This window comes from Podarcis pityusensis, assembly GCF_964106645.2.
Source record: "Podarcis pityusensis genome assembly, chromosome: 3".
NCBI lineage: Eukaryota > Metazoa > Chordata > Lepidosauria > Squamata > Lacertidae > Podarcis > Podarcis pityusensis.
The window spans coordinates 73,098,000-73,125,113 of record NC_138026.1 but is presented as its reverse complement, the minus strand read 5'-3'; the positions used below and the strand labels follow the sequence as shown (position 1 = coordinate 73,125,113).

The 27,114-nt window shown below is 38.8% G+C and overlaps 1 protein-coding gene across 17 annotated transcripts in view; it reads right to left on the bottom strand.

The window, feature by feature from the left end:
* AFDN (afadin, adherens junction formation factor) overlaps positions 1-27,114 on the bottom strand; it is an 87,873-nt gene that overhangs the window by 14,233 nt on the left and 46,526 nt on the right. For 11 of the 17 annotated variants that reach the window (XM_081000665.1, XM_081000652.1, XM_081000658.1 and 8 more), the window contains 18 exons: positions 26,500-26,569; positions 25,574-25,686; positions 23,558-23,619; positions 21,993-22,198; positions 18,930-18,950; positions 18,037-18,182; positions 16,802-16,896; positions 15,433-15,698; positions 14,886-15,029; positions 13,652-13,850; positions 13,145-13,248; positions 12,760-12,846; positions 4,802-4,867; positions 4,596-4,669; positions 3,641-3,759; positions 2,455-2,649; positions 1,515-1,606; positions 1,207-1,395 (listed from right to left, as the gene is read on the bottom strand). In XM_081000665.1, coding sequence (XP_080856791.1) covers positions 1,207-1,395; positions 1,515-1,606; positions 2,455-2,649; positions 3,641-3,759; positions 4,596-4,669; positions 4,802-4,867; positions 12,760-12,846; positions 13,145-13,248; positions 13,652-13,850; positions 14,886-15,029; positions 15,433-15,698; positions 16,802-16,896; positions 18,037-18,182; positions 18,930-18,950; positions 21,993-22,198; positions 23,558-23,619; positions 25,574-25,686; positions 26,500-26,569 — 2,248 coding nt within the window. The remainder of the gene's footprint in view (positions 1-1,206; positions 1,396-1,514; positions 1,607-2,454; positions 2,650-3,640; positions 3,760-4,595; positions 4,670-4,801; positions 4,868-12,759; positions 12,847-13,144; positions 13,249-13,651; positions 13,851-14,885; positions 15,030-15,432; positions 15,699-16,801; positions 16,897-18,036; positions 18,183-18,929; positions 18,951-21,992; positions 22,199-23,557; positions 23,620-25,573; positions 25,687-26,499; positions 26,570-27,114) is intronic. The other 6 variants (XM_081000666.1, XM_081000656.1, XM_081000654.1 and 3 more) reach the window with 2 other exon arrangements.

Sequence of the window (27,114 nt, the reverse complement as noted above, 5' to 3'; positions counted from 1 at the left end):
CAAGCTCTAGAGGTCTGTGAGCTTTGATACACGATTACGAAATTACTTTGGGAGGAGAAAGAACAGCAACCTAATTTAGGCTGTATACCCATTCTCACAGAGAACTCACAACAATGCCAAACTGAAACTACTTCCAGCTCTGAAACATATTCCCATAGAAGATGTAGGGCTAGCAGCTTACAAGAAGAACTGAAGCACAGTATCTTATCTAGTCCTGCCTCCAACTGCTGTGACAAGCTTTTATTATAATCACAATTAACCCTAAGAGCAGCACAGGAAGTGGAACCATCTGTTCACTTTACTGTATTTCCCCACTCCTTCTCATAGTTATATAGGGCAGGAAAACATCTGATCATTAAATCCGTGGTAAAATATTCCATCTTCACAGATATGCTGCATTTTGATTAGATCACTGTGAAGTTCTCCAGCATTAAGTAAAAACACAACCACTGCACAGCATGCAATACCATTTGATAATAAGGCACCACATACCTTAGAAGCTCCAATGAAACCATCTATAAATTTTAATTTTAATTCAAAATTCCTTAAGTGTTCCTTCCAAGATTTATTTTAGGCACAAAGTTGACCAGATGCAAAAGAATCGTAGTTAGAAACTATGAACAAAGGCAACTTATTTGGTGCTTCTCTATCAATGACCTTAACCATGACCTAGAAAGAATGCATTGTTTGGAATGAAAGCATTTCTTATGCTCTATTAGTTCAGAAGCACTGAACACAAAGCAACTTGTGTAAGATGCACTGTGAAAACGCTACTAGCAGATTGCTAATGACTTGGGTATTTAAAAGCGAACACAACTTAAACAGGCATTTTATGGTTTGACAATAGTTAATGCAGTCTTTGAATACTAAACTGCATTTACAGTCACTCTTAAGACACAAACCTTTGGCAAAAGTAATGTTTCCAGTATTATTTACTATTGCTATGTTTCAAACATCAACTCTAAATATATATTGTCAAGTTTTCATACGAGATGCCAGTATGTATGGAACCTTTTCTTAGCTATTTAGATATACTGTGAACCTTTAATTTCTAATTTTAAAGCTAACCAAATAACAAATAGCAGCTGTAACAAACCAGAGATATTTTTACGGGTACTAAATATTAGGGGACCAATAATCTTATTATTCCATACCACAACACCAAAACCATTCAGTTAACTTAGTTGATAAAAGCAAATTTCTAACCTGCATTGCAACACTGATATAATGATTACTTTCAGGTGGAATTTGGGGTTTCTCTTCATAACTCGACCACTGATTCTGAGCCGGACCCATTCGATCCTGGGATTTGGAGGCTGGGAATGTGAAATATTCTCTGGTGTAAGTTTGTGTTGGGATAGGATATGCTTCAGGTCTGGATGGTAGTATCTGTTCCTGTATAAATATAGAAAGATCATTTACATTTTTGTACCTATTAAAACACACCACACTGTGATTTTTATATATATATATATATATATATGGTAAATGTTTTTTTGCTTGCTACTTCTAACCTCTGTGCAAAGATTTCCAGTAGACACTGATGTTATCTTGTTAGTGGTTCCAGCTGCATATGCATTCTTGGTCCCAGGACTTGGAGGCTGGTCTGTTGAGGGGGAAAAAAAATTAAACCACCTTTGTTGCCTACACAAGAGAACTAATTCAAACTAAGAGAAATAACAAGGCTGATAAACTTGTTTGCTCCTCTTAAATAATGTAAGAAAAATAGTATATATAATTTGTTTCACAGCTAGCTATTCAGGGGTGGAATAACTAGCCTACTGTACATATTTATGACTACTGTATTTTTGTTATATTATGTATATTTCTTCATGTTGTAAGCTGCCTTGAGCATAGTGTTAACTATGGAAAGGCAACATACAAATCAAATGATGTATGCATGTACTTAGGGGTCTCAGTACAGTGGTACCTCGGGTTAAGAACTTAATTCGTTCAGGAGGTCTGTTCTTAACCTGAAAGTGTTCTTAACCTGAGGTACCACTTTAGCTAATGGAGCCTCCCGCTGCTGCCGTGCTGCTGCTGCCCAATTTCTGTTCTCATCCTGAAGTAAAGTTCTTAATCCGAGGTACTATTTCTGGGTTAGCGGAGTCTGTAACCTGAAGCATTTGTAACCCAAAGCGTTTGTAACCTGAGGTACCACTGTACATAATTTTACATAAACATATACCCACTACAGCAGGTTCCTGAAAGCCTCTGATTTCTTCTTTGGCTCACCTCTTGTCCCAGGCACTTACAAGCTGAATGATGGCCTGTGAGGACTCACAATCTGATGTAATGCGTTGGGCATTTCATAACATCTGTGGAGGCCTACCTTCTTTAGAATTTAGCCCCTGTAGCTAACTATCAAATTTTTATTCCATTCATTTTCAGAGCATTTCAGTCCTCTACAGAAACATGGTCCATATAAACATCTTTAAACCATTTCCTGCTTACTTGCTACATTGGGACTAGATCGGTGATCAGCTCGGTTTTTCATCAGTCTGTCATCCCCTGGCAATTTCTTTGGTTCATTATATTCTGTCCAAGGCAACTGGGGGCTCTCAGGGGACCCATTCTGAGCAGAGTTGTTATATAGCTCAAATCCTTCACTCTTTGGTCGGGGTTTACCTGAGCCACGGCGGTCTGAAACTCCAGAAAGAGAGAGAAGTTGTATGAGAACAATCATTGCTTAACTTCTCATATGATTACTGCTTGGATTCAAAGCTGCCGGAACCTGGTATGTGATCTTGAAGTCATTCCCCTAATCCCAGATGAATGAAATTGGGTGAAGGGAAGTGAATTGAGAATTTGGACTTAACTGTGAATTTGCCTGCTGTGTGCTGGTCAAATGGGGCTTTAGCCACTGGACACTCTCCTTTCTATTACTAGGAGGAAGGTTCTTTGAAGACAAGCTCAGACAGAGGCTAAACTATGAAGCACCTCCTGCTTCCTTCTTAAGGTGAATTAATACTGAGGTGGTAGTATCTCACGCGAAATGAAAGTGGCTTCTAAATGAGAGATGAATCAGGAATCACTTGAATTACAGCTCCTTCCAAGCCAGTGAAATTAACAAATGAACAGAGCTGCCACACAATCTGTATTTACTGGGCCAAAAGAAATGAAATGCAGTATTCTCACTCCTATCCAAGTTGGGGAAGCACATAGTCAGGGCAAAAGCACAGGTGTTGCATGCATTGTGTTCTATGTTCAACCCCAGCATCTCCAGCTAAAAGTATATTATGCAGCGGGTATCTGCAGAGTTGCTGCCAGTCAGAGTAGGCAGTACTAGGCCAGATGGATCAGAGGTCAGACTCAATATATGTTTGCCAAACAGTACCAACCCATAGAAAATGTTTTAATCTAATCTTCAAAACGCTTGACAATCTTGACTGTTTTGTCCTTTCAAAAGGTTATTATCATTCCTCAAATTTAACAGAGAAGGAAACAGATTAAGAAATAGTCTCATTCCTTTTGGGGAACAACCCTCAACACATTTAACACTGCAGTCCTTCAGAGAAAGAATAATGAGTGAATTAGGCTGTACTATGTTTATTCAAACACAATTTCTAGAAAGCATGGAGATTTAAGATTGGTTTTCACCCAAAAATGTATGCGGACAAAAATATTTCAAGTTGTTTACCTCTTTGCATCATTGGAGACGGCTGGTTAAGCAAAGTTGCTAAACCATGATAAATTGCTCCTTGTTTTGCTACTTCTAGCGTCACTACTGATCCTGTTCTTGTCATCAGCTCTGCTGCCCTGAGGTAAGAGTTAAATAAAATTAATTAAAAAATACTAAAATTGACAGTAGCAAGATAGTACTAAAGATCAAAGAGAAAGTACACAAAATATAAGTTTTTCAGATAAAAGATAAAACTAATTTGTTTAAAATAGTAATATTTGGAATAAGGGCCTTTTTAGGAACCATGAGTAGAATGAAATTTCATCTAATGTCTTGCACGCTAAACAACTCATCCAAACTTCCTCTAAGTAAAAAAACCCCACACACCACACTAAAAATTGCCGGTTTATTTTCTAAAGTAGAAATGGCACAAATGATTGTCTTTAAAACTGCAAGGACTGCAAGCTTTAAATCAAATACAGGATTTAATCACAGACTTTGGGAATTTTCTGAGGCACTCTGAGCTACTATCAGTGGTACTGCAGCAGAAAAGGGTACACTAGTGTTGTTGTTGTTTTGATTGGCTGGGTTGCCAATCTGTGCAATCCCACTTCTGCAACTGTGGCAAAAGGGCTCAATTTTCCCCGTATGGCTCTAATAGAAGCGCTACAAGTCTGTGAAACAGTCTGGCAGACCAAATAGCATAGAGATGAAAAGCGCAGTCACTTTTCTCAGGACAAACCAAATGCCTCCTACAATTCAAAAAATCCAGAGCCATTGCAAGTCACAGCACTACACTACACAAGTTTGAGTGAGCAAATGTGTCTCAACATCTATGGCATGACCAGTGACAGAGGAGGTTGAGAATGGAATCTATGTCAATCAAATCAAGGGGTGTAAAAGATGAGAGGAAAAGTCCTATGTGATTTATAACCACACCACTCTTCTACAAACACATAAAAGCATGACATACCTCTCTTGGGATAGTCCAACCAAACTGCGTCCATCCACACTAAGTAACTGATCCCCTGCAGCTAGACGGCCATCCTGGTTAAATGTTTCATAAGACAAAGGTACATTATACAGTAGGAGATTAGCCAAGCTAAGCTGTGTAGTTTATAACTATTCAAAATTAATCACTGAAATTTTATTAATTTTGTAATTAAAGGTACTACTAACCACATCTGCAGCACCACCTTTGACCACAGACTTGACATAGATTCCAAGTTTATCTTGACCAGCGCCCTAGAAAGAGATAAAACAATTCTTATTACAAATGCACAATAAAGATTGCTTTTTCTGACAAGCAGCAAATCCTGCCATTGTCCCCACATTAATCCCTTCCCACCCCATGCAACTACTAAGCTTGCTTTTCACCTTCCCAACCACACTTATGAAGCCACTCTCTTCTGTTCTGCAGTTCTGCTTTGCAACCATTTTCATCTTCACTCCCAGATCCATGCCTCCTCCTCTTCCCCCTCCTTTCGTGCGTCCCCACTGCACATCCTGCTAACCCGCATCTTCCTCTTCCCACACATTGCAACTACTAAGCACCCTTTCCACTTCCCACCCCATTATGAAGCCATCATCCCCTCCTATTCCACAGACCTTTCATGCAAATGCTTTCACCTGCATTCCCACACCTCTTATTCCTTTTCGCAGCTCTCTGCATTCCCATTTTCACCTTCATCTTCTTTTTCCTATCTCCCTCTTCCTAATTTTTTCAACTCTCCTTTGCACATAGATCATCCCATTTCCATGCCTTCTCCTAGTTAAAAGCCCCCTTTGCATTTCCTCCTCCTCCATGATAATGTATGTTACTGTACCTTTAAGATGAACAGTATTTTAAGCCTGTCAGCTGGAGAATGTTAAGTTCAGTTGATTGATATTGCACACATATGAGTGTTTGCTTGATTAAAAACCCCATTTTCCTGTCAGCTCCCTCCTACCTTGCTTTACTCAAACTTCTGTTACTTTAAACCATCACTTCATATTTGCTCCCCTATCCCATCCCGAATTAATGCACATTCAGGATTGGGACGCAAAACTACAAATCTCCAACAGGGGCTGTGTGATGACATTATTTACATTTTGTTTTATTATACAAATAGAAATATAGGAGTGTGATGATATTGCAGTTTCGCTTAACAATTTACCCACTGATAACTAAAATATAAAACTATTTGATATAAGTATCTCACTGACCTCTATGACCATCCCTGTAAGGGCAGCCAGTATCACAATACTTATATTACTGATTGGCTGGTGGGCAGAGGAACTGAGGGGAAGATATTAGGTGGTCCAGGGCAAGACAATGCAAGTTCATAGTTGAACTGTGAGGTGAACAAGTACTGACAACTCTTAATTCAGACTCTTCAACAGCTATATCACACTATATCCCTGGTTATTTTGTTAGCTTGCAATTTCTTAGACAGAAGCCCTGCTGAATTTATGTGAGTTGCATAGCATGTGTATTGTTCAATGGCTTCTAAAGCTGAAATGCAAGAATATACTTCTGTGAATGGTACGTGCTAACATTTGCAACCAGTATTAATCCCAACTTTCCACAGCTTCTTCCTTTTGCTTCAAATTCCTTAACAGAACCCTTGATTTCGTAAACCGCACAAGTGTGGCAGAAGCAAAGGCACATTAAGAAATGTGAAGCAGAAGGAAGAAGTTGCGGAAGGTGAGGTAAAAAGTGCCTTATTTGAACTAGTTGCATCTTGCATAGCATTCTTCGTCAAACCTAATTCTTTGAAGTTGTAAAATCATGACAGGACACCAATGCTGCCCTTCTTCCAGAAGACACAATGTGAGTTGATGCTACGACAGCCAAGTAGATGTGTGTCTGCTTATCTAAACAGACTTTAGCCACATCAGGTGATTTCAATAAAATATATGTTATGAAGGTTCCCTCACTGCGAAAAGTGAAGTTACAGGGAACCAGGCAGAGGGTCTTCTCAGTAGTGGCGCCTGCCCTGTGGAACGCCCTCCCATCAGATGTCAAGGAAATAAGCAACTATCTTACTTTTAAAAGACATCTGAAGGCAGCCCTGTTTAGGGAAGTTTTTAATGTTTAATGCTGTATTGTGTTTTTAACATTTGGTTGGGAGCCACCAAGAGTGGCTAGGGAAACCCAGCCAGATGGGCAGGCTATAAATAATAAAATTATTATTATTATTATTATTATTATTATTATTAAGTGCCAACCCTCAATATACAAATCTTATCTTTAATATCTATACAGCACTTAGAACACTTTTTATACTTTGTAAGTATTAAAATAGATTCTAAAGCAAGAGAACTCATCTGTAACAAATTTACTTCCATACATACATGTGGTATAAGTATGGGCATACATATACATATAGTTCCATATGTACTATATGTATAAGTCAGACCACTGGTCTCTTTAGCACAATACTGTAGACACCCAACTGAGAGGAACTTCAGGCAGACTCCATCACAGCCCTACCTGGAAATGGTGGGGATTGAATGTGGGATTATTTGCATGCATCTGCTCAACCAGTGGACTATTGACTTTACCTAGCTAGGAACCTTCCTCCGCTATATATGCATGCTCAATTTGCTGCATAACTTTTGTCTACATAGAAGGTAGAAAGGACTGTGCATCTAACTGTCAGAGGGGCACTTGTATGTTTTGTCCATTTTTTAAATCTCCATGTGGAAAATAGAACTCTGAGTGATCTCTCAAGTGTCAGAGAAGAGTAGCCTGATGTTCTGTAAATGTTACAAATCCTTCCATTCATGGAAAGGAGTTGCAATTCAGTGGAGGCTCCCACTCATGGAAGTGGTTTGTGATTTTTTGCAAATTCCCTGCCTCACTGCTATCCTCCAGAACAAATGTTCACAGTCAGTGAGGGAAAGGGCAACTGGGGAAAACCACCTCTCTTCTGTGAGTGTAATACTGCTCATAGATCTCTGGATCAAAGGCACTCAATTCACACTGTAATCAGGCCATTTACTTTTCCCATTTGGGCTATAGTGGCTCTCATAAAAGCTTGTTTCTGAGACATAGAAGAACAGAAAGTGAGAATGATATAAAGCTTTTCCCATTCTTTCTATACATTCTTCTTCCAGAAACTGCTAAACAGTATGATGTGACAATATCAGCCACTAATCTTATTTGAAAATCTGAAGTAGTGGAAGCTGGAGTTGGTGAGAGCATGGTGCTGATAACACCAAGGTTGCAGGTTTGCTCCCCATATGGGACAGCTGCATATTCCTGCAGGGGGTGGACTAGATGATCCTCAGGGTCCCTTCCAACTCAAGCTTCGTTCTTCTTTTATCCCATCTTAACATAAGCTTCGGACTCCAGAATAAGGGTAGCTATATTAGTTACAATTCATAAAAGAATTAGGTGCTTGAGGCTGCAATCCAAAATGCAGCTATCATTACTTTACATTACTATCATTACTTTAACATATTACTTTTAAGTAAACATACATAGGATTGTTTGTAAGTATGCAGAACTGTTAGACTGTGAACATCAACAATACATTAAAGGTTAAATGAAAGCCGTTTGTTGAAAAATCCATTTTTACATAAATCAGTGGTTTAATGCTGTATTGCACTTTCCTAGTGCAATGATTTTCTTTCTACTATTGTCATTGATAATAGATATTTTCTCCATCATTACTTGAAAGAGTTATTTAGCTTTCCTTTCCAATATCAAAGTACAGGCATAAAAACAAAACACTGCTTTATAGCAAATGTTTTGACTTTTCCTTGTGAAAAGTGGTGACTGGCACTGAGAGAAAAATGTGTGTTTCAACCATGATTGTGTTTAGGTCAATTATGCCATCAAGTAGTTCAATATCAATACTTAGTGCAATTGAAATGACATGTAAATTAGCTAAAGGAACCTCTACAGAAATAAATATATTGAAGTCAGTTAATTTTATTCTTATTTAGTATTTAGAATGTCAATTTTAATATGTTTTAGCATTCTTCACACAGCAAAATCACAAGATTTATAAAGATATTTCTGGATTATGGATAGAAGGAAAAGCCCACATCTTACATTATTCATAATCTTTCAATAGTAAATGAAGCAGTTGTTCACTTGGCAGACTACAGTAGATTAAAACTTCTCACTATGTTTGTCATTAAAAAGCACAGAAAAGGAACTGGCTTAAGGTAAAAAATTTATTGTGCTAGCCTTTAAAAAGAACATCACTTAGCTGCATGCAACAACAAGTAGTGCCAAATGAAGTAGTCACCGACAACTTTAAACGTTTATAGAAAAGCACTTTTTGAACAGACTTACCGAGGATTCTGTTCTTCCAACGACAGAAAACCACATTTTAACTCCAGAAATACAACTCTACAATCCTTTCTCAGCCTTCGACTACAACCCAAACATCAGTCTGCCAGATTTTCCAAAACACCCAGCAAGACAGCCCTGAACTGGACACTGATATAGCATAGCATTTATCAACACTAGTTACAACCAATGCAATATTCCAACTCTTTGCACAATCAGTTATGCTACTCTGCCTTTAGTTTATCATTAAGAGCTTTATTAAACTATAGGCACTGCCTAGAAAAATCAAGGCGGCCTTTTCAGTAAGATACAGAAAATCCAAATTAAACAGGAAGTAAGTGCTGGCCCACAGATGGGAAGAAGTCGTATGCTAACCCCTCCCCTCACTCCCCATCCCACCCCGTGATATATTTTTAAAGTAAACTGCATGCACACACTGCTTCCAAATCATCTGGATTTCATAAAATGTAACCACAGTGTGGTTGGAAGTCAGGCAGCATTTAACATCGAAACATCTTTCAGGCTTAGAGCACTAAATTCTGCCCTTAGTCTCTTAGTATTACTGCTCCCCTGACCCCCGAGCAATCCAGCCACTACCACCAAAAAAAGTACTCCTGCTATAGAAAAGTCTTGCAACAGAAATGAAGCATCAGCAAGGCCACTACTGGAAACCATTACATCAATGGTAGGCAATTTATTCTGTTCCTAATGCGGTACTGGAAACGTGGCTATTGCCTTTTCAAGCCAGTGTGGCTAAGCTCACTGCTACTATCACACAGAACAGCTCATGTTCCTAACTACATGCTAACAGCTAGAAGGATTATCACTACACCTCCTGGAAAACACAGACAAGATTTGAACTGGAAGTCTCAATCTCTTGACAATAGGTGAATGGTTTCTGTTTGCCCTCTGGAACCATGCCTATCAGATAATTTGAAGTTCCTAGGGCATCACTAAATTCCTCTAGAAACTAATTTATACTGATTTACCTCGGGCTGTTCCTAGAACTAATTCTGGATCATGACTCCAGGGATCTGTCAAGCCAGCACTCTAGTCAAGAGGCCAGACTACCACTGATAAGACAACTGGCTATTTCACAACACCATAAGATGTTAACAGCAACAATATAAGATTTTATCACCTCAGAAAAATGAAAATCATTAATAATGTGAAGCTGAAACTCATACAAGTTTAAAAGTCTATATTTGGGGCTCTTGCTTTCTCCATTGCAGATGAGATGACCAGAACTTTTCTATTTGCCTGGATCCAGAGAATGCAACCTTTATGTGGAAGCAGGCTTAAAAACGCATCCCTACTGGGGATAATTTGTGAATGTAATTTGGACATGCATAGGAATTCAGGACCATCCCTAGCAAATTGCTCTGTTACTCAATCCTTTGGGAGGCCACGCACATGACCAACACAGTCCCTTTCCTGGACCACCTTACCCTGATTGCTTAGCTTCTGAGGAAGCAACTCTTTCTTCAGATAAAGGGGAGAAAAGTGCACCAGCACTGATGCTGTGTTAAAATGGAAAAGCAATTTGGGAGCTGAGGTGAGGAAGAGGCATGGGAGTGACAGTGGTAGCAACCATGAACATCCAAAGGGAACGCTTGAGTGGAGGTTGCCAGAATTATGACCATGGGCACAGTGGTGCCCTTGAGGGCTTCCCCTAGGGTTCACCAAGCCTCTGAGGCCTTCCTCCCATTCAGCAACCCTTTCACCATGAGGTAGATTTTCTTTTTCTCCCTTGAAAAGTATACAGAGCCAAAGGAGAATGTTAGAAAAATGGTGTATTTTCTCACTTCCTCTTTCTACTCTAAGTGTTTTTCTACTGAATATGACTTTTACAGAGATTCATTGAAAAAGTGAAGTGTGTGCATGCACTCTCTCTCTCTCTCTCTCTCTCTCTCTCTCTCTCTCTCTCCGGAGAGATAGATTGTGTGATTTCCTGATTCAGGGAAGGTAGAAAAGAAGTGGCCAGAGGGTGTGATGGGCACTTGCTCAAAAATCTAAATCTGTCCAGAGCCCTTAAAAAATTGAAAGTCTCCTCTCTAGAGATTCCTAGTATTCATATTTGCCCTGTGTCTTGCACCTGCCAGAAACAGCCCTGCCCACATTCATACTCTGGGGTAACTAACCATGTCCTAAGTAAAAATGAATCAATCAGCAAAAATATCACTAAAGGTGCATAAGAATAGTCTGAAGTAGTCATCAATTAAAAACTGCCAGATGTTTGCACATCTTCTGAAATACAATTAATAATAAAGCTATGATGATCACTCTCATTCTTTTATACTCAATACATATAAACCACTCAGAAGAGCCAGTTCTTTCTTCCCTTCTGCAACCAAGCAAAGATACAATACTTTGGAAACAAGAAGCACCATGTCCTTAATAGTAAAAAATGCTATACATTTAAAGAGACTTTGAAATACCACCACTGAGGTCGCAGATTAGTCCTATTAAAAATTGTCATTTCCCTCTTGCAACCACCTAGCTTCAATAGGTTTAATTCTTTTCAAGATGAATTATGACTGGAGAAGGGGGCGGGGAAGGCTGCTACACCTGTATTCCTGCCAGAGACTCTTTCAAACTAGGCAATGTCACTTATGACAGTGGTCAGTGCTGACATAGCAAGCTGTTCATTTGTATCTTAATAGCAGAACACAGAAGTGAATGACTTGCTTCTGGCTTAAATGATGCAAGATCATTATTGAATTCAACAGTACAGATCTTAAAATTTCTTCCCTGAAATATAAATGCTGTTTTAGAACACTGCCACCTACCAACTAGCTCTTTAAATTTGTTAAATATGTGGCAGCTTTACAATACTGGTACAGTGCACCATCTGGTGGTTGGAAACTGATGGAACAATAATTCACATTAGAATGAAAAGTCATCAGGGTGAGCCTCTCTGCTGCCTGTTCACTCCCCACACCTCAGTCAATAGGATGAGATGCAGTTCAGTTACTCACTTTATGGCTATCGTGGACAAAATCAAAACGAGAAGAGAGGGACACTGGGAGCGGGGAAAGGGATAGTTTAAGACAATGGGGGATATCTGAAGGGAGGAACACTGAGGATTGGGGGAAAAAACAAGGAGAAATAAATGGAAATGGGTACAACACAGAGGTCAACATGAAAAAGCTACCACAACAAAACCTTTCTCAACTCCCTTCTTACAGTACTCAAGGCTTGTTTTAAATCACCATCCCCCCCCCCCCCGTCTCTCCATTGTTGTCTCCCTCTTTCTTTCCTCAGCTACCTCATGTGATAGATAAAGGAGCCCTCAAATATTATTTCACTCCTGGTACCATGAGATAAAGGAGCCCTCAAATATTATTTCACTCCTGGTACCATGTGTGTACAGATTCAATGCAGTAATTTAGTACTGTACAAGTATTTTATTAACAAGCAAACACCATATATGTACAACATCCATCACTTAACCATCCCTAACTGAACCAGCTGACAGTCTTCAAAATTCTATTCTTAAAAGTACAGTAACATTTATCTGCAGAAGTAGGGGGGGGGAGGTACGAAAATAGGAGTGAATATGAAAGTGAGGGCACTAAAGGGGCTGCAAAACAGGAGGAAATATTGACTTCAAAATTGGGTGGAAGGTGAAAGGGGTGCTTAGTAGTTGCAACATGTGGAGGAAGATGAGGGTGGTCTGTGTGTGAGAAGGGTTACAGAGAGAAGGCATGTGCATGGGGGTGAAGGTAAAAAAAGGGCTACAAAACATATTGATAGGGCAGACAATTCAGTAAGTAATGTGCCTTGCCGGGGGTGTGTGAGTGGAGCAAGCAGGAGGACAGAGCTTTCTAGTATATTTATATATTCATACCTTAGCAGCCACAATGCTCAGACCCATCCCATTTTGTTTCTTTAGTGTCACAGTGATTATCTCAGGTTCCTTCCTTAAGGGATGAGCCTACAGAAACAAAGCACAGATTAAACTCTATTCCACAACACTGAGCACAGCAGTAAGAATTCATTCTGGGTACTTTAATACACTTACAGGTAATTCTGCTCACAACTTACTTCTATGTTGCAAAATGAAGCACTTTGAATAGCTTAAGTAAAGCACTAATATGCTATGCTGCAGGAAAAATATAGTAAATCCAATCACCTGCATTTTAACTCTCTAGTGCCACCCTAAATAACAAATTGCATATGGTTAAACTACAGTTTATGTCCTCTACCATAACGTCCAGAAGATAAGTACTTGCCAGGTCAGCATTATCTTGCAATAGATGACTTTCATAATCTGCACCTTCAAAATATATTGTCCAAGTTCCTGGTGAACGTGGATGAGGTGTCAATCTGCAGAAACCTAGAAGGGGTAGGGTGGGGGAGACAATGGATAACTGAATGTATTTTCCCAGGTCTCATATTAGGTAATTTGAGAGTCCACAAAAAACAAATACCATGCATACAAATGGTTCATTACTAAAAACAGTGTTGCTCATCAACGTGACAAGTGCTTTTAAAAGACGAAGGAGACAACACAGAATGTGCATCACATGATAATACAAATCTGGAAAGAAGACACTCCTTTTCTTGATTTAAGGGATGCCCAGATAAAATCTCCATGACAACAAAAGTTGCTGAAATCCTGCATAAAAAATAATGGCAAGAAGAGATTTCCAAACATCTAAAGACAAAATGAATTTTTCTTAGCTGAACTACAGCAAAGGAAGCATTTTCTGTCCCAGTACAAGACTAAAAGGACTAACCTCTTTGGCAAAGTGGATCTAAAAATTCTTGCAGCCCATTTGGGATGTTTCTAACAACATCACATGAGTAACCATCTTCTGGCAGAAGAAAGGGTAGCTGTAGATCAGGGTCCTCTTCTAACTGTACTTCTCTACCATCGCTTCGAGCCAGCTCATCTGCTGTGTTTTCTGCCACTGCTACAACATTTTCTATTAACTCCTAGTTTGGCGGGGAAGAGAGAGAGAGTAAACAATGCTGTACATGAGAATCCAATAATATAAAGTTATCATTTTATACTTTAACCACCCCAAATTAGCAAATGTGAAAGATGTATGTGATATGTTTAGGTTGATGTTGTCTGAAGCAGATACAACAGGCAAAAGCTTTCGTTCAACTGTAGCTGTGAGCTTTAACTTTAGTTTCATCCCACCCCACCCGCAGGTGCCCTTTAAATGAAATTCTTCAAATTATTAGAAATATATTAAACATTTGTGATCAACGAGTAATACAAAGGGGATTATTATACTGATACCAAAACAAGAATTGCAGGCATTGATTTTTGCAATAGGAAGAAACTGATTTATACTGGATGTTACATATTTGATTAAATCTGTATTTTGAAGAGCAGGGAAAATAATGAAGGGAGATACTAGGTTTTTAACCTACAGTTTGACTATTTAGCACTAATAGTTTTTTTGCTCTCACCACCCACCCACCTACAATTCAAGGACTTGTAGCAAGCTACGCCATCCATGTATTCCTAAGAAAAATAAGAAAGTTTCATAAATAGAATGCTGCAATGTGTCCCCAAATTGGAAACACAAATAAGTCCAAGAGCACTGAAAATGCATCATTAAGCTATCTGTTGATACTCAAAACAATGAAGCAGATTTACATGCATCCAGTTGATATGTGACTGCGCATGTGAGCATTGCGACAACCTGGAAATGGACAAAAAAGGGGGTGTAATGGGGCAGAGCACTGTCATATACAATGACCTGGAACACAACCCCCATGAAAAACGGGGGGTGCCTGTATTTTCTTCCTTCTCCATGTGAGACGGAATAAGCTACTGAAGCTAAGAATTACTATCACCGTTTAAAAAATGGGGTTCAGATGTCTCAAACTTTTTATTATTACATAAAGTTAGCATTATTTTTTTCATACGCTATCCCGTAACATTCACTATATAAAAAATTATAGGGAAATTTTGTATGTATGTAAGTAAGTAAGTAAATGTTAAGATTAACTCACTGTTGGAATAAATGGCTCATCTGGGGCACAATGATAATTTTGTAGCAATGCATGCAGTTGTAGAGAATTGAGTTTAAAGCAGGTACTGTTGATATTTGGAATGTCTTCACGTGAATACTTATCCATAGTAAGTAAAGTAGTTGCCTGAAAAAGAAGCACAATTAGTAGAATCACCTTTATTTTCTTAAGAAACATGACAGTGGACCCTACACACCAAATTGGGGAGTGGAACCCTGCTCTTGAATGAGTGCACATTTTGTGTTTGAAATTCTTAGCACAGGTTAAACCAGAAAATACATTTTTAAAAAATAAGGCAGTTGGTACAAAACAGCTCTCCTCAGTATGGCAAGAAAACAGACCTCTCTGAGGAAAACCACATTGAAGCAATTAAGCAACTGAACACCCCAAACCCTACTTTGCAGACACTGGTTTCATATGACTTCATACAGGTGGCTAAGTCTGAATTTCCATTGTTAAATTAGTAGAGGAAAATCTTCCAAGATCATGCAAGAAAGCACTTATTTTTCCTATTACTACCAATACCTACTTGTACTATCCTACTGAGATGACAATCAGCGGCCAGCTCCAAGCCCTGTTTTTCTGCCCAAGCTTCAATGTGCCCCAGCTGCTGCCGGATGATGGCTCCCCAGTAATGTGAACACAATCCTGAATCTGGATCAGTAACCAATCGGTTAAAAAGCCACATGTTGATAAAGTGGAACAGCTGGGAAAAGAGCTGTATGGTCAGTGCGGCGTTCACTCTACATCGCCGCAGCAGGGACATGGCTCCAGTCAGCGTATGCAAGACGTCATCTAGAAGAAAAAATACAATAGTTTACTCAGCTATCCATTCCAGGTTGAGCTACTCTGTTAAGTTACTCAGTGTTAAATATTACATTATGACTGGAAGACATTAATAACAATGATGTATTTATCTGCATAATGAAGTAATACTTGTACTCTTTAAAAAAAAAAAAATTCCCAATGCAGAGAGTAAAAAGCAGCAACTGTCATAGGAAAACCAAAGAAAAAGGAGAAACAAAGGTAATGTCAATCTTCATCAATAAATTAAGAGAATGTGAGGATGGACAGACTTGTTTTTAGGTTCAAGAAGGGGTATAATAATTTGTGTATTATATAATGTCAGCTATTTCACAGATTCCTTCCAGACAAGCCAGCCCTTAAGCATAGGAGCAGCAGCATTCTTCCTATTTGCAGCATGACTGCATATAGAAAATTTACAATAAATTCAAGGTTTCCTGTCTGCACCTTTCTTTTCTAGAATTTTTATACAGTGGTACCTTGGTTGTCAAACGGCTTGGCTCCTGAACAAATCGGCTCCCGAACGCTGCAAACCTGGAAGTGAGTGTTCCCGTTTGTGAACATTTTTCAGAAGCCAAACATCCGATGCGGCTTCTAACTGAATGCAGGAAGCTCCTGAAGCCGCGCCTTGGTTTTCGAACGAACTCCCAGAACGGATTAAGTTTGACAACCAAGGTACCACTGTAAATGGTTAATGGGTCCAATAGATATGCATAATTGGTAATGTCTTTAGCACAAATATTATATTTCTATTGTTGGGCACTGCCACAGAACATGGCTTGAAGAAACTGCCTAGGGCAGTTACTGGAGTTATCCAAGTGGGAAGGGTCATGCATTATTACACACAAATAGTGTATTGTTACACACAAATACACGCACGGCTACATTCTAACATACAATATCAGGAAAGGTGGATTAGATGTCAATGGCTGCCATGCAGCTTGCTGATGAGGAACTCCTCACAAAGTACAGTACGTCTTATTGTACGTGCAAAAACACATTGCATTTCCCTGCAATATATAAGGTCTGCCACCATGCTCCTCTCATGACAGTAGGCCTTATGCTTATTACATTATATCATAAAGTGATCTAACCTATTTTAGGCCTTTGAGGATTATTTTCTTCTGGATCATCAAGAAATGCAGGCATGTAGTTGTTAAGCTCTGACTGAAGACAATGAACCAAATATCTGGGGGGGGAAACAAAATTTTGTATAAATATTAATATTAAGGCTTCCATCCCTTTAAAGAATATTTAGATTCATGAACATAGAAATTAGGCTGATGAAAACCTGCAGCCATGGAAAAAATGAATTTACCTAAGTGTCAACAATTCAACTACTAGCACAATCCTGCACATATCTCAGTTTCCCACTGAGTTTACCAGGCCCTACTCCTCAGTGTGCTTGGGACTGCATCCCCACTATCTTCACCAAGTTTCCTGAGCAATTTCCCAAGAAATAGCTGCATTAAGAAATATTGCTGCACTAATACTGAATTAAAAATACCAAACTGTGCCAAGTCAATTCCTGTTATATTTTGAAATTGACTATGATTTTTATGGGATTGTACCCAGGGGATGTTAGGAGAAGAACAGAGATAAACAACAGTCTTGTGGCACTTTATTGTTTTTGTTGCAACTGACACTGGAAAAAGTTACAAGGAGACTTAAGCTAGTGATGACTTACTTGTCCCACAGATTTCAGTGGGACTACACCGTGACTTCCTCCGGGTTCAACCCAAAACTGTTAAGGAAAAAGGGGGGTGGTTGTGTGCGTGTTTTGATGGGGGGTGTCACAGTTTCCCCCCATTCCAGTGGAATCCTAACATATAATCTACTAGCTCTATTACACAACGCAGATTGCTTGAAACTGGAAAAATAACACCAAAAGGAGTTTATTTTTTTACTTCTAATTACACAGGTCGCTTGTACATGTCACTTAATATAAATTAACTCTAATAAAGAATTTTCAGAATTTTTACTGTGCCCAAGTATAAGGATGAACTCCTCCTCACTTAGAGCATAATAAGATGCGCAATGCACCAGTAGATAGAGCAACTAACAGATACAATAAAACAAATGAATTAACCAACTTTAATTTTTTTAAAAATGAAAACACTGGTGATAGCCAATTAATTATACTCTGAGTAGACCCACTGAAATAAGTGCAATAAAGTTCACTATTTCAATGAGCTTACTCTGGGTATGACTACATTGGATAACACTCAATATCTGCTTTTAAAGGCATTTGGAAATAAGAATGTATAACTTTTCCTGAATAAGGAAAAACTTGATGAACGTACTATATACAGAAATCCAATTATCTTACTTGAAAGCCATTTGAACTAGGTGTGCCAAAACATCTTGTGCATCTAAGGTGATTCGGCTAAGCTCTCGATCCTGCTTAATGAAGTTTAGCAGCTCAGATGCATTTGCCATCCAGAAAGCAAGTGACCCTGCAATATTCTTCTGTTTCTGAAAATATTTTTCGAAAAGTCGTGTAAACATCAAAAGGAAGTCTTCCTCTGGCAAGTCAGCTTGCATTCATTATCAAAAGGCTCTGTTTAGATAGACCAGTACCCCCTCCATATTACCAAATATAACTCAGTTACCAGATACTTGCAAAGAATTTCTATGAAACTGTAAGTAATATATGCTGGACATCTTGCAATTGCTTCAAATTACAAGTGATATTTTAATGATAAATTATTAAATATTCCAAATGCCATTTGTGAAATGGAGTTAGCATGTTGTCATGAAATGCAGAAAGCTTTGATGTATGCATTATCTGGTAATCTGTATGTGCGCAAGCACATGTTGACTAATGCCCATTGTCACCCAGATACTGCTAGCCACTGGCTTTGACACCAAGCAACTCAGTATCGAGTACTGATCTATCTCACCATTTCCCGACCACAAATGCTAGGCCAGGCAACCTCAGATGAGATCCAAAGAACAGAACCACAGACAAAACAAAAAAAAGGGAAGAAAAAGAACTTTTGTCATTATGTCTCCATTCTGAAGTGCGTTAAGCAGAAATTATGGAATGCTGATAGGCTGCGCAGTCAAAAAAGGATTTTAGTACTGCATGTTCCAGCTGCTGAATGAGGGTTATGAACTGTTCAATCCAGCTGTAGAAATATTGTATTTTTACATGGAAGCAGCATGAGAAACTGAGCTAAGCCAACACAGCTAGGATCAGTTCCCAGCAATATATCCTACCTGATCAACCTGGTCTACCTCCTGGAGAAAAACGAAGGAAATCAAACAGAAGAAAGAAACTTGTGAACATTCATGGTAGTTTTCGAAATCAAACACTAAATATGAAGGCACAAGACTTATGCTCAGTCACATTAAAACATTTCACCACCAGATGTGATACAACTGAGAAAACTTTGCGCAATCCTGCAAAGAGTAACATGGAGATCTGCTCCACAGGAGACACCAGAGCCTTTCCTTTCCATGAGAAGGCAGCTTTACACCAGACTGCCAGACATGTAGCACTGTAGCCAGGTCAATTCAGTTTTCATATATTAAATAGAACTAGTAGAAATGCCAGTTTAAGAGCACTCTTCTGTGGTTGTAAGTGTTTTATTTCCTGTAATTTCGCCACTACAATTTGTGCAGTGACAATTAATCCATCTGATACCTAAACTCTTTTTACAAAATTTGTTAAATAATCTTACAGTGCTTCTTAATGGATTCTCATAGAGTGTTGTATCATGAATTTCCTTTCTAAGTTTGGACATATGTACACCCTCAATATGTGTTTGATTACATCATCCACAAAAACCTGTAAAATTGGCTGTCTTTTCTGGATTTTCACTGAGATAGATACTGCTTGTACAATAGCTTATTTTAAAAATGCTTTGAATCTAATTACTTGAATTACTATCTAGGAGGGTCTCTGCAAACAGAACTCCAGTGATTAATTGAAATTCTAAAGTTCTTCCTTCTATTTTACAGTGGACCCTCCGAATATGAACTTAATTCGTTCAGGGGGTCCATTCAAACCCCCAAAATTACATAAATAGAGAAACACTTCTGCGCATGCGGCAAAACATGCAAGTATACACTTCTGGGTTTGCTGTAACCATAACCCGAAGATTCTGTATCCAGAGGGATACATAAGTAGAGGGATGACTGTACTTTATATTTAAGAATGGATTTACATTTGACTTTCTTGCCTACCACCCTGGAAATAAGATTGAAGCGAAGCATAAACATAATTATAATAAAAGTTTGGCTCAAGCTCCATGGAAACTATAGAATTTGCATGCAATGATCAGGTTGAAAACTATACAATGCAATCCTGTAGGAATATACAGGAATATACTCCCCTGTAGGAATATAGAATTACAGCCTAAATTTAACAGAGGCCAAAGGGAATATGATAGGTGTATATTTTTGTACTTAAAAATAATTACGTTTTGTATTACATTTCTGTTAAATAAAGGGCTGATCAGATTTTTGCAATCAAAGCCAAACTGATAACATTCAATCTATCACAAACTATTCCACAATCTACTGTGAGATTTGCAGATATGCACTCAAAATTGCTAAATGATGGTAGGGACTGCCATTCCAAGAAACCTAGATGCTACAATCTTGTAAAGGAAGGTGTGGAATTGTCTGCCTCAAAATGCATGGTGTGGCACAATACACTTTCTGGAAGAGTGACAGCCTAGTGCCAGGAGGCAGCAGTAGCATGTTGCTTGGACGAGGGAATCCTACCTCCCAGCAGCAGTGAGCTCACAACAGGGATGGACTGAGGGCATTCCAGGTTGACATCAGTGTCTTGTAAGTACACGCACCTGTGAGATGCTGATGACACCAACCCAGAGCTCCCCTGACCTCACCACTGCCCTGCCGCATACCAGTGCACAAGACCACCACCACCAGGAAGGTACTGCTACCGCCCCTTACAACCCTCAATCACTACTGCTGCCAGGAAGGTTCTACTGGCTTCAATGGGATAGATCTCCATATTATTCAGAGTGTAGGACAGGCAGAACTGCCTTCCAAATCTATAGCACTACTAACGTAACAGGGAGACAGGTGAAGACAGAACTAGGACCATTTAAAGGAAAATACAAGTGGAGCCATAATAAATGAATTGCTTTCACAGACAAGTATGTTTTAATTGAAAAATTAAATCTTGGACACAAAAAACTAAAAAATAAAAACCCTGAGTGATGCTGCTGCTGCTGCTCACTTTGCCACCACGTGTACCAAAAATAAAAAATAAAAACTGAGTGACGAGCAAGCTATCTGCAATTGAAAGCCTGAATTTCTTTTAAATATAATTACTTCCAATCATTCAGGAGACAATGGGTTGGATCCAGGTCCCCCTCCATGTTCAAAACTCTTTCTGTCCTTAAAGTAATTGTGAACCAGAGGAGCCTCCCCTGCAATCCACATGCCACTTCCCACACTGAGGTTTTCTTAACTCTTCACAGTAGTTTACAAGGCATACACAAGGCTGCAAGGGGAAGGAGGATTCCATCAAAGGTGTCTTCCTCCAACAGAGCACCCATGAGAATTCTGGATTCAACACATAAAAACGAGGTGTAGCCAATGTGGGGCCTTCCAAATGTTGCTGTACTCCAACTCTAGCCTGTATGTATGGTGGTTAGGGATGACTGGAGTTGTAGTCCACCACTACCTGAAAGCATCATGTTAACTACCCCTCCTGTAGACAACAGCATGGAACCAAATTTTGAGCTCGAGACCCATGCTGGCAAAGAGTGTTACCCAATCTGAGTCCTACTCAGATTAAACCTATTGAAATTAATGGACTTAGGCAACAAATGAAACCTAAAGGTTGGTATACAACACTAGTCCTACTCAAGAGTAGACCAGTGGAAGTTAATGGAAAAGACTAAGGTTTATTAATTTACTCTGAGTAGAACCTAGCTAAATGTCAATTAAAATGTTTAAATACAGGTGCTTTCTAGTTTTCTAAAACCATGATTATCTGAATCTCTTGTTCAATATCTGACATAAAGATCTATACGCAAGTAAGAGAATCCTGTTACTGGTCTTATTTTTGTTTTAGAGGACCTTGATTAGTTTTTTGTTTGTTTGTTTTACACTGAAATGGAAATCATTTTGTGTGGTATTTATAAATTGCCCTGTGATATCCATTATCATATTGGCTATGTGACTGCAGCCACAGCTATCAAGTTAAACAATCCTGCTAAAAGCGAAGTATTTTTTGTAATTAAAAAAAAAGTTAAGCTATGAAAACGTATTCACAGAAATTCTCTTAACACTGCAGCTCACCTGTATAACTCCTTCCATCATGCTCACCATCTTGTTGACTATTGCAATGACTTTGTGAGTACGTTCAGCAGGACTGATGTCAGGTCTGTACTGGCTTGACAATACATACCGACATGCCATATACAAAACGTATGTAGGAGACAGCTTAAAATGAACTGTTGAGCTATTGGTGTAATTTATAATGGCAGACAAAAAGGAATCTTCAGCTGTAAAAACAAGATAAACCAAGATCAGATGAATTCATAACTTGTTCTATTTATAAGCAAGGTTTATTCCCTGCCCTTCACCACCAAGTCCCAGGATGGGTCACAGAATATACAATTATATAAATAGCTTAAATCATTTCAATTATAAAACACATAAAACTGTTCCAAGTGGAACAGAACAATATAGATTCAGCAAAAGAGGTTGGTCCCTCAGTACAAAATACCTTAACTGTCAAAGGCCAAGGTAAAGAGGTACATCTTCAACATATAGCAAAAGGCATACAAGGAAGATGCTGGACACATTTCTGTGGGGAGGAAGGTCCACAATTCAGGGGCTGCTACAGAGAAAGCACTCTCCTGGGACATCATACCCTCCATTTCTAAGGGTAGCAAGAAGTTCTGAGAGCTCTCTCTGCATATCCAAAGACCTCTGGAGATGGTTTTTCAGATACTTGGGGCCTAAGTTGTTTATTGCTTTAAACTGCAATGTGAACACCTTGAATTGGGTTTGGAAACAAACTGGCAACTAGTGCAGCTATTTCAAAACAGGGGTTATATGAACCCCAACCAGTAATCTGGCTGGTATATTTTGGACCAGTTGAATATCTTAAATTGTCTTGCAGGGCAGTCCATATAGAACACACTGGCCTACTGCAAAGTGTAGAGTGGCCAGATGTTGCTGTAATTTGCAGAGCAGGCCACTGAAGAAAATGGACCACTACAGTATATTGATTTACATCAGGCTAACTTTGTAATAGGTTGAATTCTTTATGTCAAAGAAAGTGTGACTTATCTGAACTAAGAAAAATACCTGGGAGTGATTCTTGTAACCTTTGGGGGAGGGGTGTAGAAATATTTTGAAGGTACATAAACCTTCAAACCTTCCGACAAATAGCTCTGCAAATTTGCAACTTCAGGATTTTTTTCTCTTAATTTTTTTAATTATTATTTTCAACAAAATTTATATACCGGTTGATTTTAGTAAAACCTAAGTAGTTTACAAGTTTACTTAGTAAAACCTAAGTAGTTAAACTTCCAAAGTAGTTTAAAATTCTTGATAAAACCAGTGCCTTTATTTAGCGCGAGAGCTGCTTCTATTTCTGCCTTCATCTCTTACTTCTACTTTGTGGTCCCATGGGAAAGGCATAGGATTGATAGCTATATCCTTTAACAACTATTACGCTTTGTAGCATTTCACTGGCTTTTGTAAGGAGTATGACCGGGACTGAGGGGAAAATGTGACCACTGTAACTTTTCAAACTGCTTGCATATTTGAAGTTATCTATAAGAATGAAATAAAAATTGTTAATAAAAAAATGTCACACCTCACCAGATTTTGTTTGAAATGTTAATACTTACAGCTTTCCCTGAATTCAATGCTTGCAGGTAATATCAATTCAAGTCCATGTGCGTCCTGAGGTCTACAGACAGAAAGGAGATCTTTAAAAGTCCAGTTTAAAGAGTGAAAATTAATTCCACTATCAAAAGATACAGACTTTTCCAAAGGCTTTGCTTCTGGGACTTTATACACCATTTTTGTTCACATGAACTGAAAAATACAGTACTGGGGGGGGGGGGATATTGATTCTCCCCTCTTCTTGTTAGATTCACTCTCAAGTTCTACTTGATCATTAACAAGATAGATCATGAACTGAAGGTCTGCATTATAGATGAATATGAAATTTTAATGAATTTGCAGTGCACAAGGCAGCCTGTCAGCTGCTGTAAACAGCTCATGTTACACACACAGACCCCTGCATGAGGCTACATAAAAGAAGAACGAGAGGTTAGCTTACTAGCACCACACTAAATCCACAGGTGCTACTACAATGTAATAGATACAACCATTTCGAAAACTGTGTTTTTATGAGACCTGGAAGGCTGGGTCATATGCAAGTAGGTCACTTAATGAATGACTAATAGCTTAATATGTGAACTAATGTGACATAAAGTGACAGGGAAAATTAACTATGGTTTTATACTTTAAGCAGCCCGTTATCACTTTCAAATGTGTAAACCAGAGAGTCTCTGGTTACAAGATGAAGTATGTGTCTATTACGGAAGTGACATTTACTATGGCCTACTGACTGGAGGGCAAGCCATTTTTTTTCAAATCAATCGAACAGCTCCACATGAACAGAAGTTATTAATATTGCAGTTGCTGTAGAAGGGATTATTATGATGACTGGAATGTCATGGAGATTAATAAGATTTTGGAACACAGAAATAAAGTAAATAATCAAGCCATCAATCCAAGCATGCGGGAAGCAACTTCATCTAAATTATATAATTCAGTATTCAAATGATTGGTAATAATTGTATAATTGGTATTGTTATAATGAGGCTATTATTGATTTGTAATTGAAAACTAATAAAAATTACTATTTTAAAAAAATCAATCCAACAGTACTACCCTGCAACTTGAAACCTTATGTGGTCATACTTTTCCATTACCAGTAAAGGTTGCCCCATTTTCTCCAGTAACACAAGCCTATTGCCAGCCATTTCAAAATATGTACTGAGTTTAAATCAAAAATAAGCATATATTTCTCTTGACATTGCATAAGAAACTGACAACCTGAAAATGCCCATTGGAAAATAGATGCAGCAAGTCGTTTATCATCATGGTCTCTGCTCACTAACCTCTTTCAACTCAGTTAAATTTGTACTTGGGAACATTTAATTAGATCTGCCTTCATTCCCTCTTTTGACCATAATTTAATATGGCAATGGCTTCCCCAGCTATTCTGCTGCCAGTTACACTTAAATATATGTCTGAGTTGCACAACTCCCCATCCCCCACTTTTAAAGCAATATAATGACTGCCTTAGCTCAGACAGATTTCATAGTAAACTTGAATACAATCTGAATCATGACTATTGGCAGGACTATGAAATTGTGATTCATGTTTTGCTATCTCTTTTACATGAGAAATTCCTGAAGTGGTTTGAAACCTAATACAGTACATTATTCAAAACATGTAATGCTATCTATGGCAAATGTAGTTCTGAAAGTGCAAAGGCTTTCCCCAATCCAAATAATGCAAAAGGCCCACTTATTTCTGAAAAGTTGCATTGTCCTATTACCACACCTGCATCTAAAGATTTACCAGACAGCCTAATATTTATACATATTTTCATGCTCTTTTGGTAAAAATGAAATGAACCATATCTACCTTTATACAAAAAAACCAACACCCATGAAATCCTCTGAAATCAAGTATTTTGCCATTAAAAAAAATAAATCACACAATTCTACATCTTACATCTACGTCCTACCATATTCTGTCCTGCTTTTGTGGTAAAATGAAGTTGATTATCAAAATATACAGTCTGCCCATATCAACCTTAGAAATTGAAAAAAGTTATTTGGTACCTGCCATCCTGCCTGTGATAATCCTGCTGTTCTATTCTGATCATTGGCTTGACCATGCCTCGTTCAGCTGTGCTGGATGCCGACATTCTGTCACTATCCAATCTGTTGGTACTCTGTTCCACACAAGATTAGAAGCATTTATCACAAAACATATCAGAGATTTGCCTTGCCCACCCTTTCTCTGCAGCTATAAGTTAATGTTGGACACATTTTAGAGTGTACTCTCTATTCATGTGAGAAGTGAGTTCCAACAATGCACTCCAGGACAGTGATCCAATACTATTTTGACAGGTACAGAAATTCCATAAAGAGGTTCCTTGATAAAACTATCTGAAAAGGTTGATTTTCAGTTTAAAAATGCTTTGTTTTACAAGACCTAAGCGAAGTTCATAAAGAATGAGAAACCATACTTTAAATTAAGTAAAACTTCCTATTAAAACTTCCTATGATGGCTAAGCCTAGGGAAATATGGTTTGGTAAGCTATGATTAATAAAGTTATGAAACCTTGTTCTGATCCTGCCTAGTTCTGACTAGCCATAGTTTAAACTGACCACAGTTCCAAGTTTGGATGTCACAGGGAAGTGTCATAATATCCCATCAGAAGCTTTCAACCTCCTTCTCTTGTATATATACCTCCAAAGAGGAAAGAAAAAGGAGGAAATATGAATGGCTGAGGCTTGTGCATATAAAATAAAACTATGATAATACATGAAGCCCTAAATACGTTTTAGTAATATATACTAAAAATCTGGCCATGAAGTCAGTTAGTTAGCTTTCTTTCAAAGAGTAGAGGCTTACTACTCTTTAAAGAAAGCTTACTGACTGACTTCATGGCCAGATTTTCAGTAAATATTACTAAAACGTATTTAAATTATCAGTTGTAAAATGACTTAGCACATTTCTAGGCCTGGTGACAATTTGTTACCTTGCTTGCAGGCAATCCTGTTCCACTATGGACATCTCCTTCCAAATCAAATGTAGTTTCCTGTACAGCTCTAAAAAGACAACATACATTCAAGAACTAGATTATTAGCAACATATAATATCCAGAAACATAGCACAACAATGTTTAGACTAATTGCTTCTGGAATTTGTTACTAGCGACAAATATACATTACCGTATTTTTCGCCCTATAGGACGCACTTTTCCCCCTCCAAAAATGAAGGGGAAATCTGTGTGCGTCCTATGGGGCGAATACAGGCTTTCGCTGAAGCTTGGAGAGCGAGAGGGGTCGGTGCGCACCGACCCCTCTCGCTCTCCAGGCTTCAGGAAGCTATCAGCAAGCCTGGGGAGCCTGCGGGAGTTCCCGTGGGGCTCCCCACGCTGTGGACAGCAGCCTGCAGCCCGGCATGCCCTGAAGCAGAGCGCCCCGCGCGCCGGGCAGACATCCGCAGCGTGGGGAGCCCTGTGGGAGTTCCCGCGGGGCTCCCCACGCTGTGGATAGCAGCCTGCCGCCCAGCGCGTGAAGTGCCCTGAAGCAGAGCGCCCTGCACACCGGGCAGACATCGGCCAGCCCCACAAGCTCGGGGGACAGCGGGG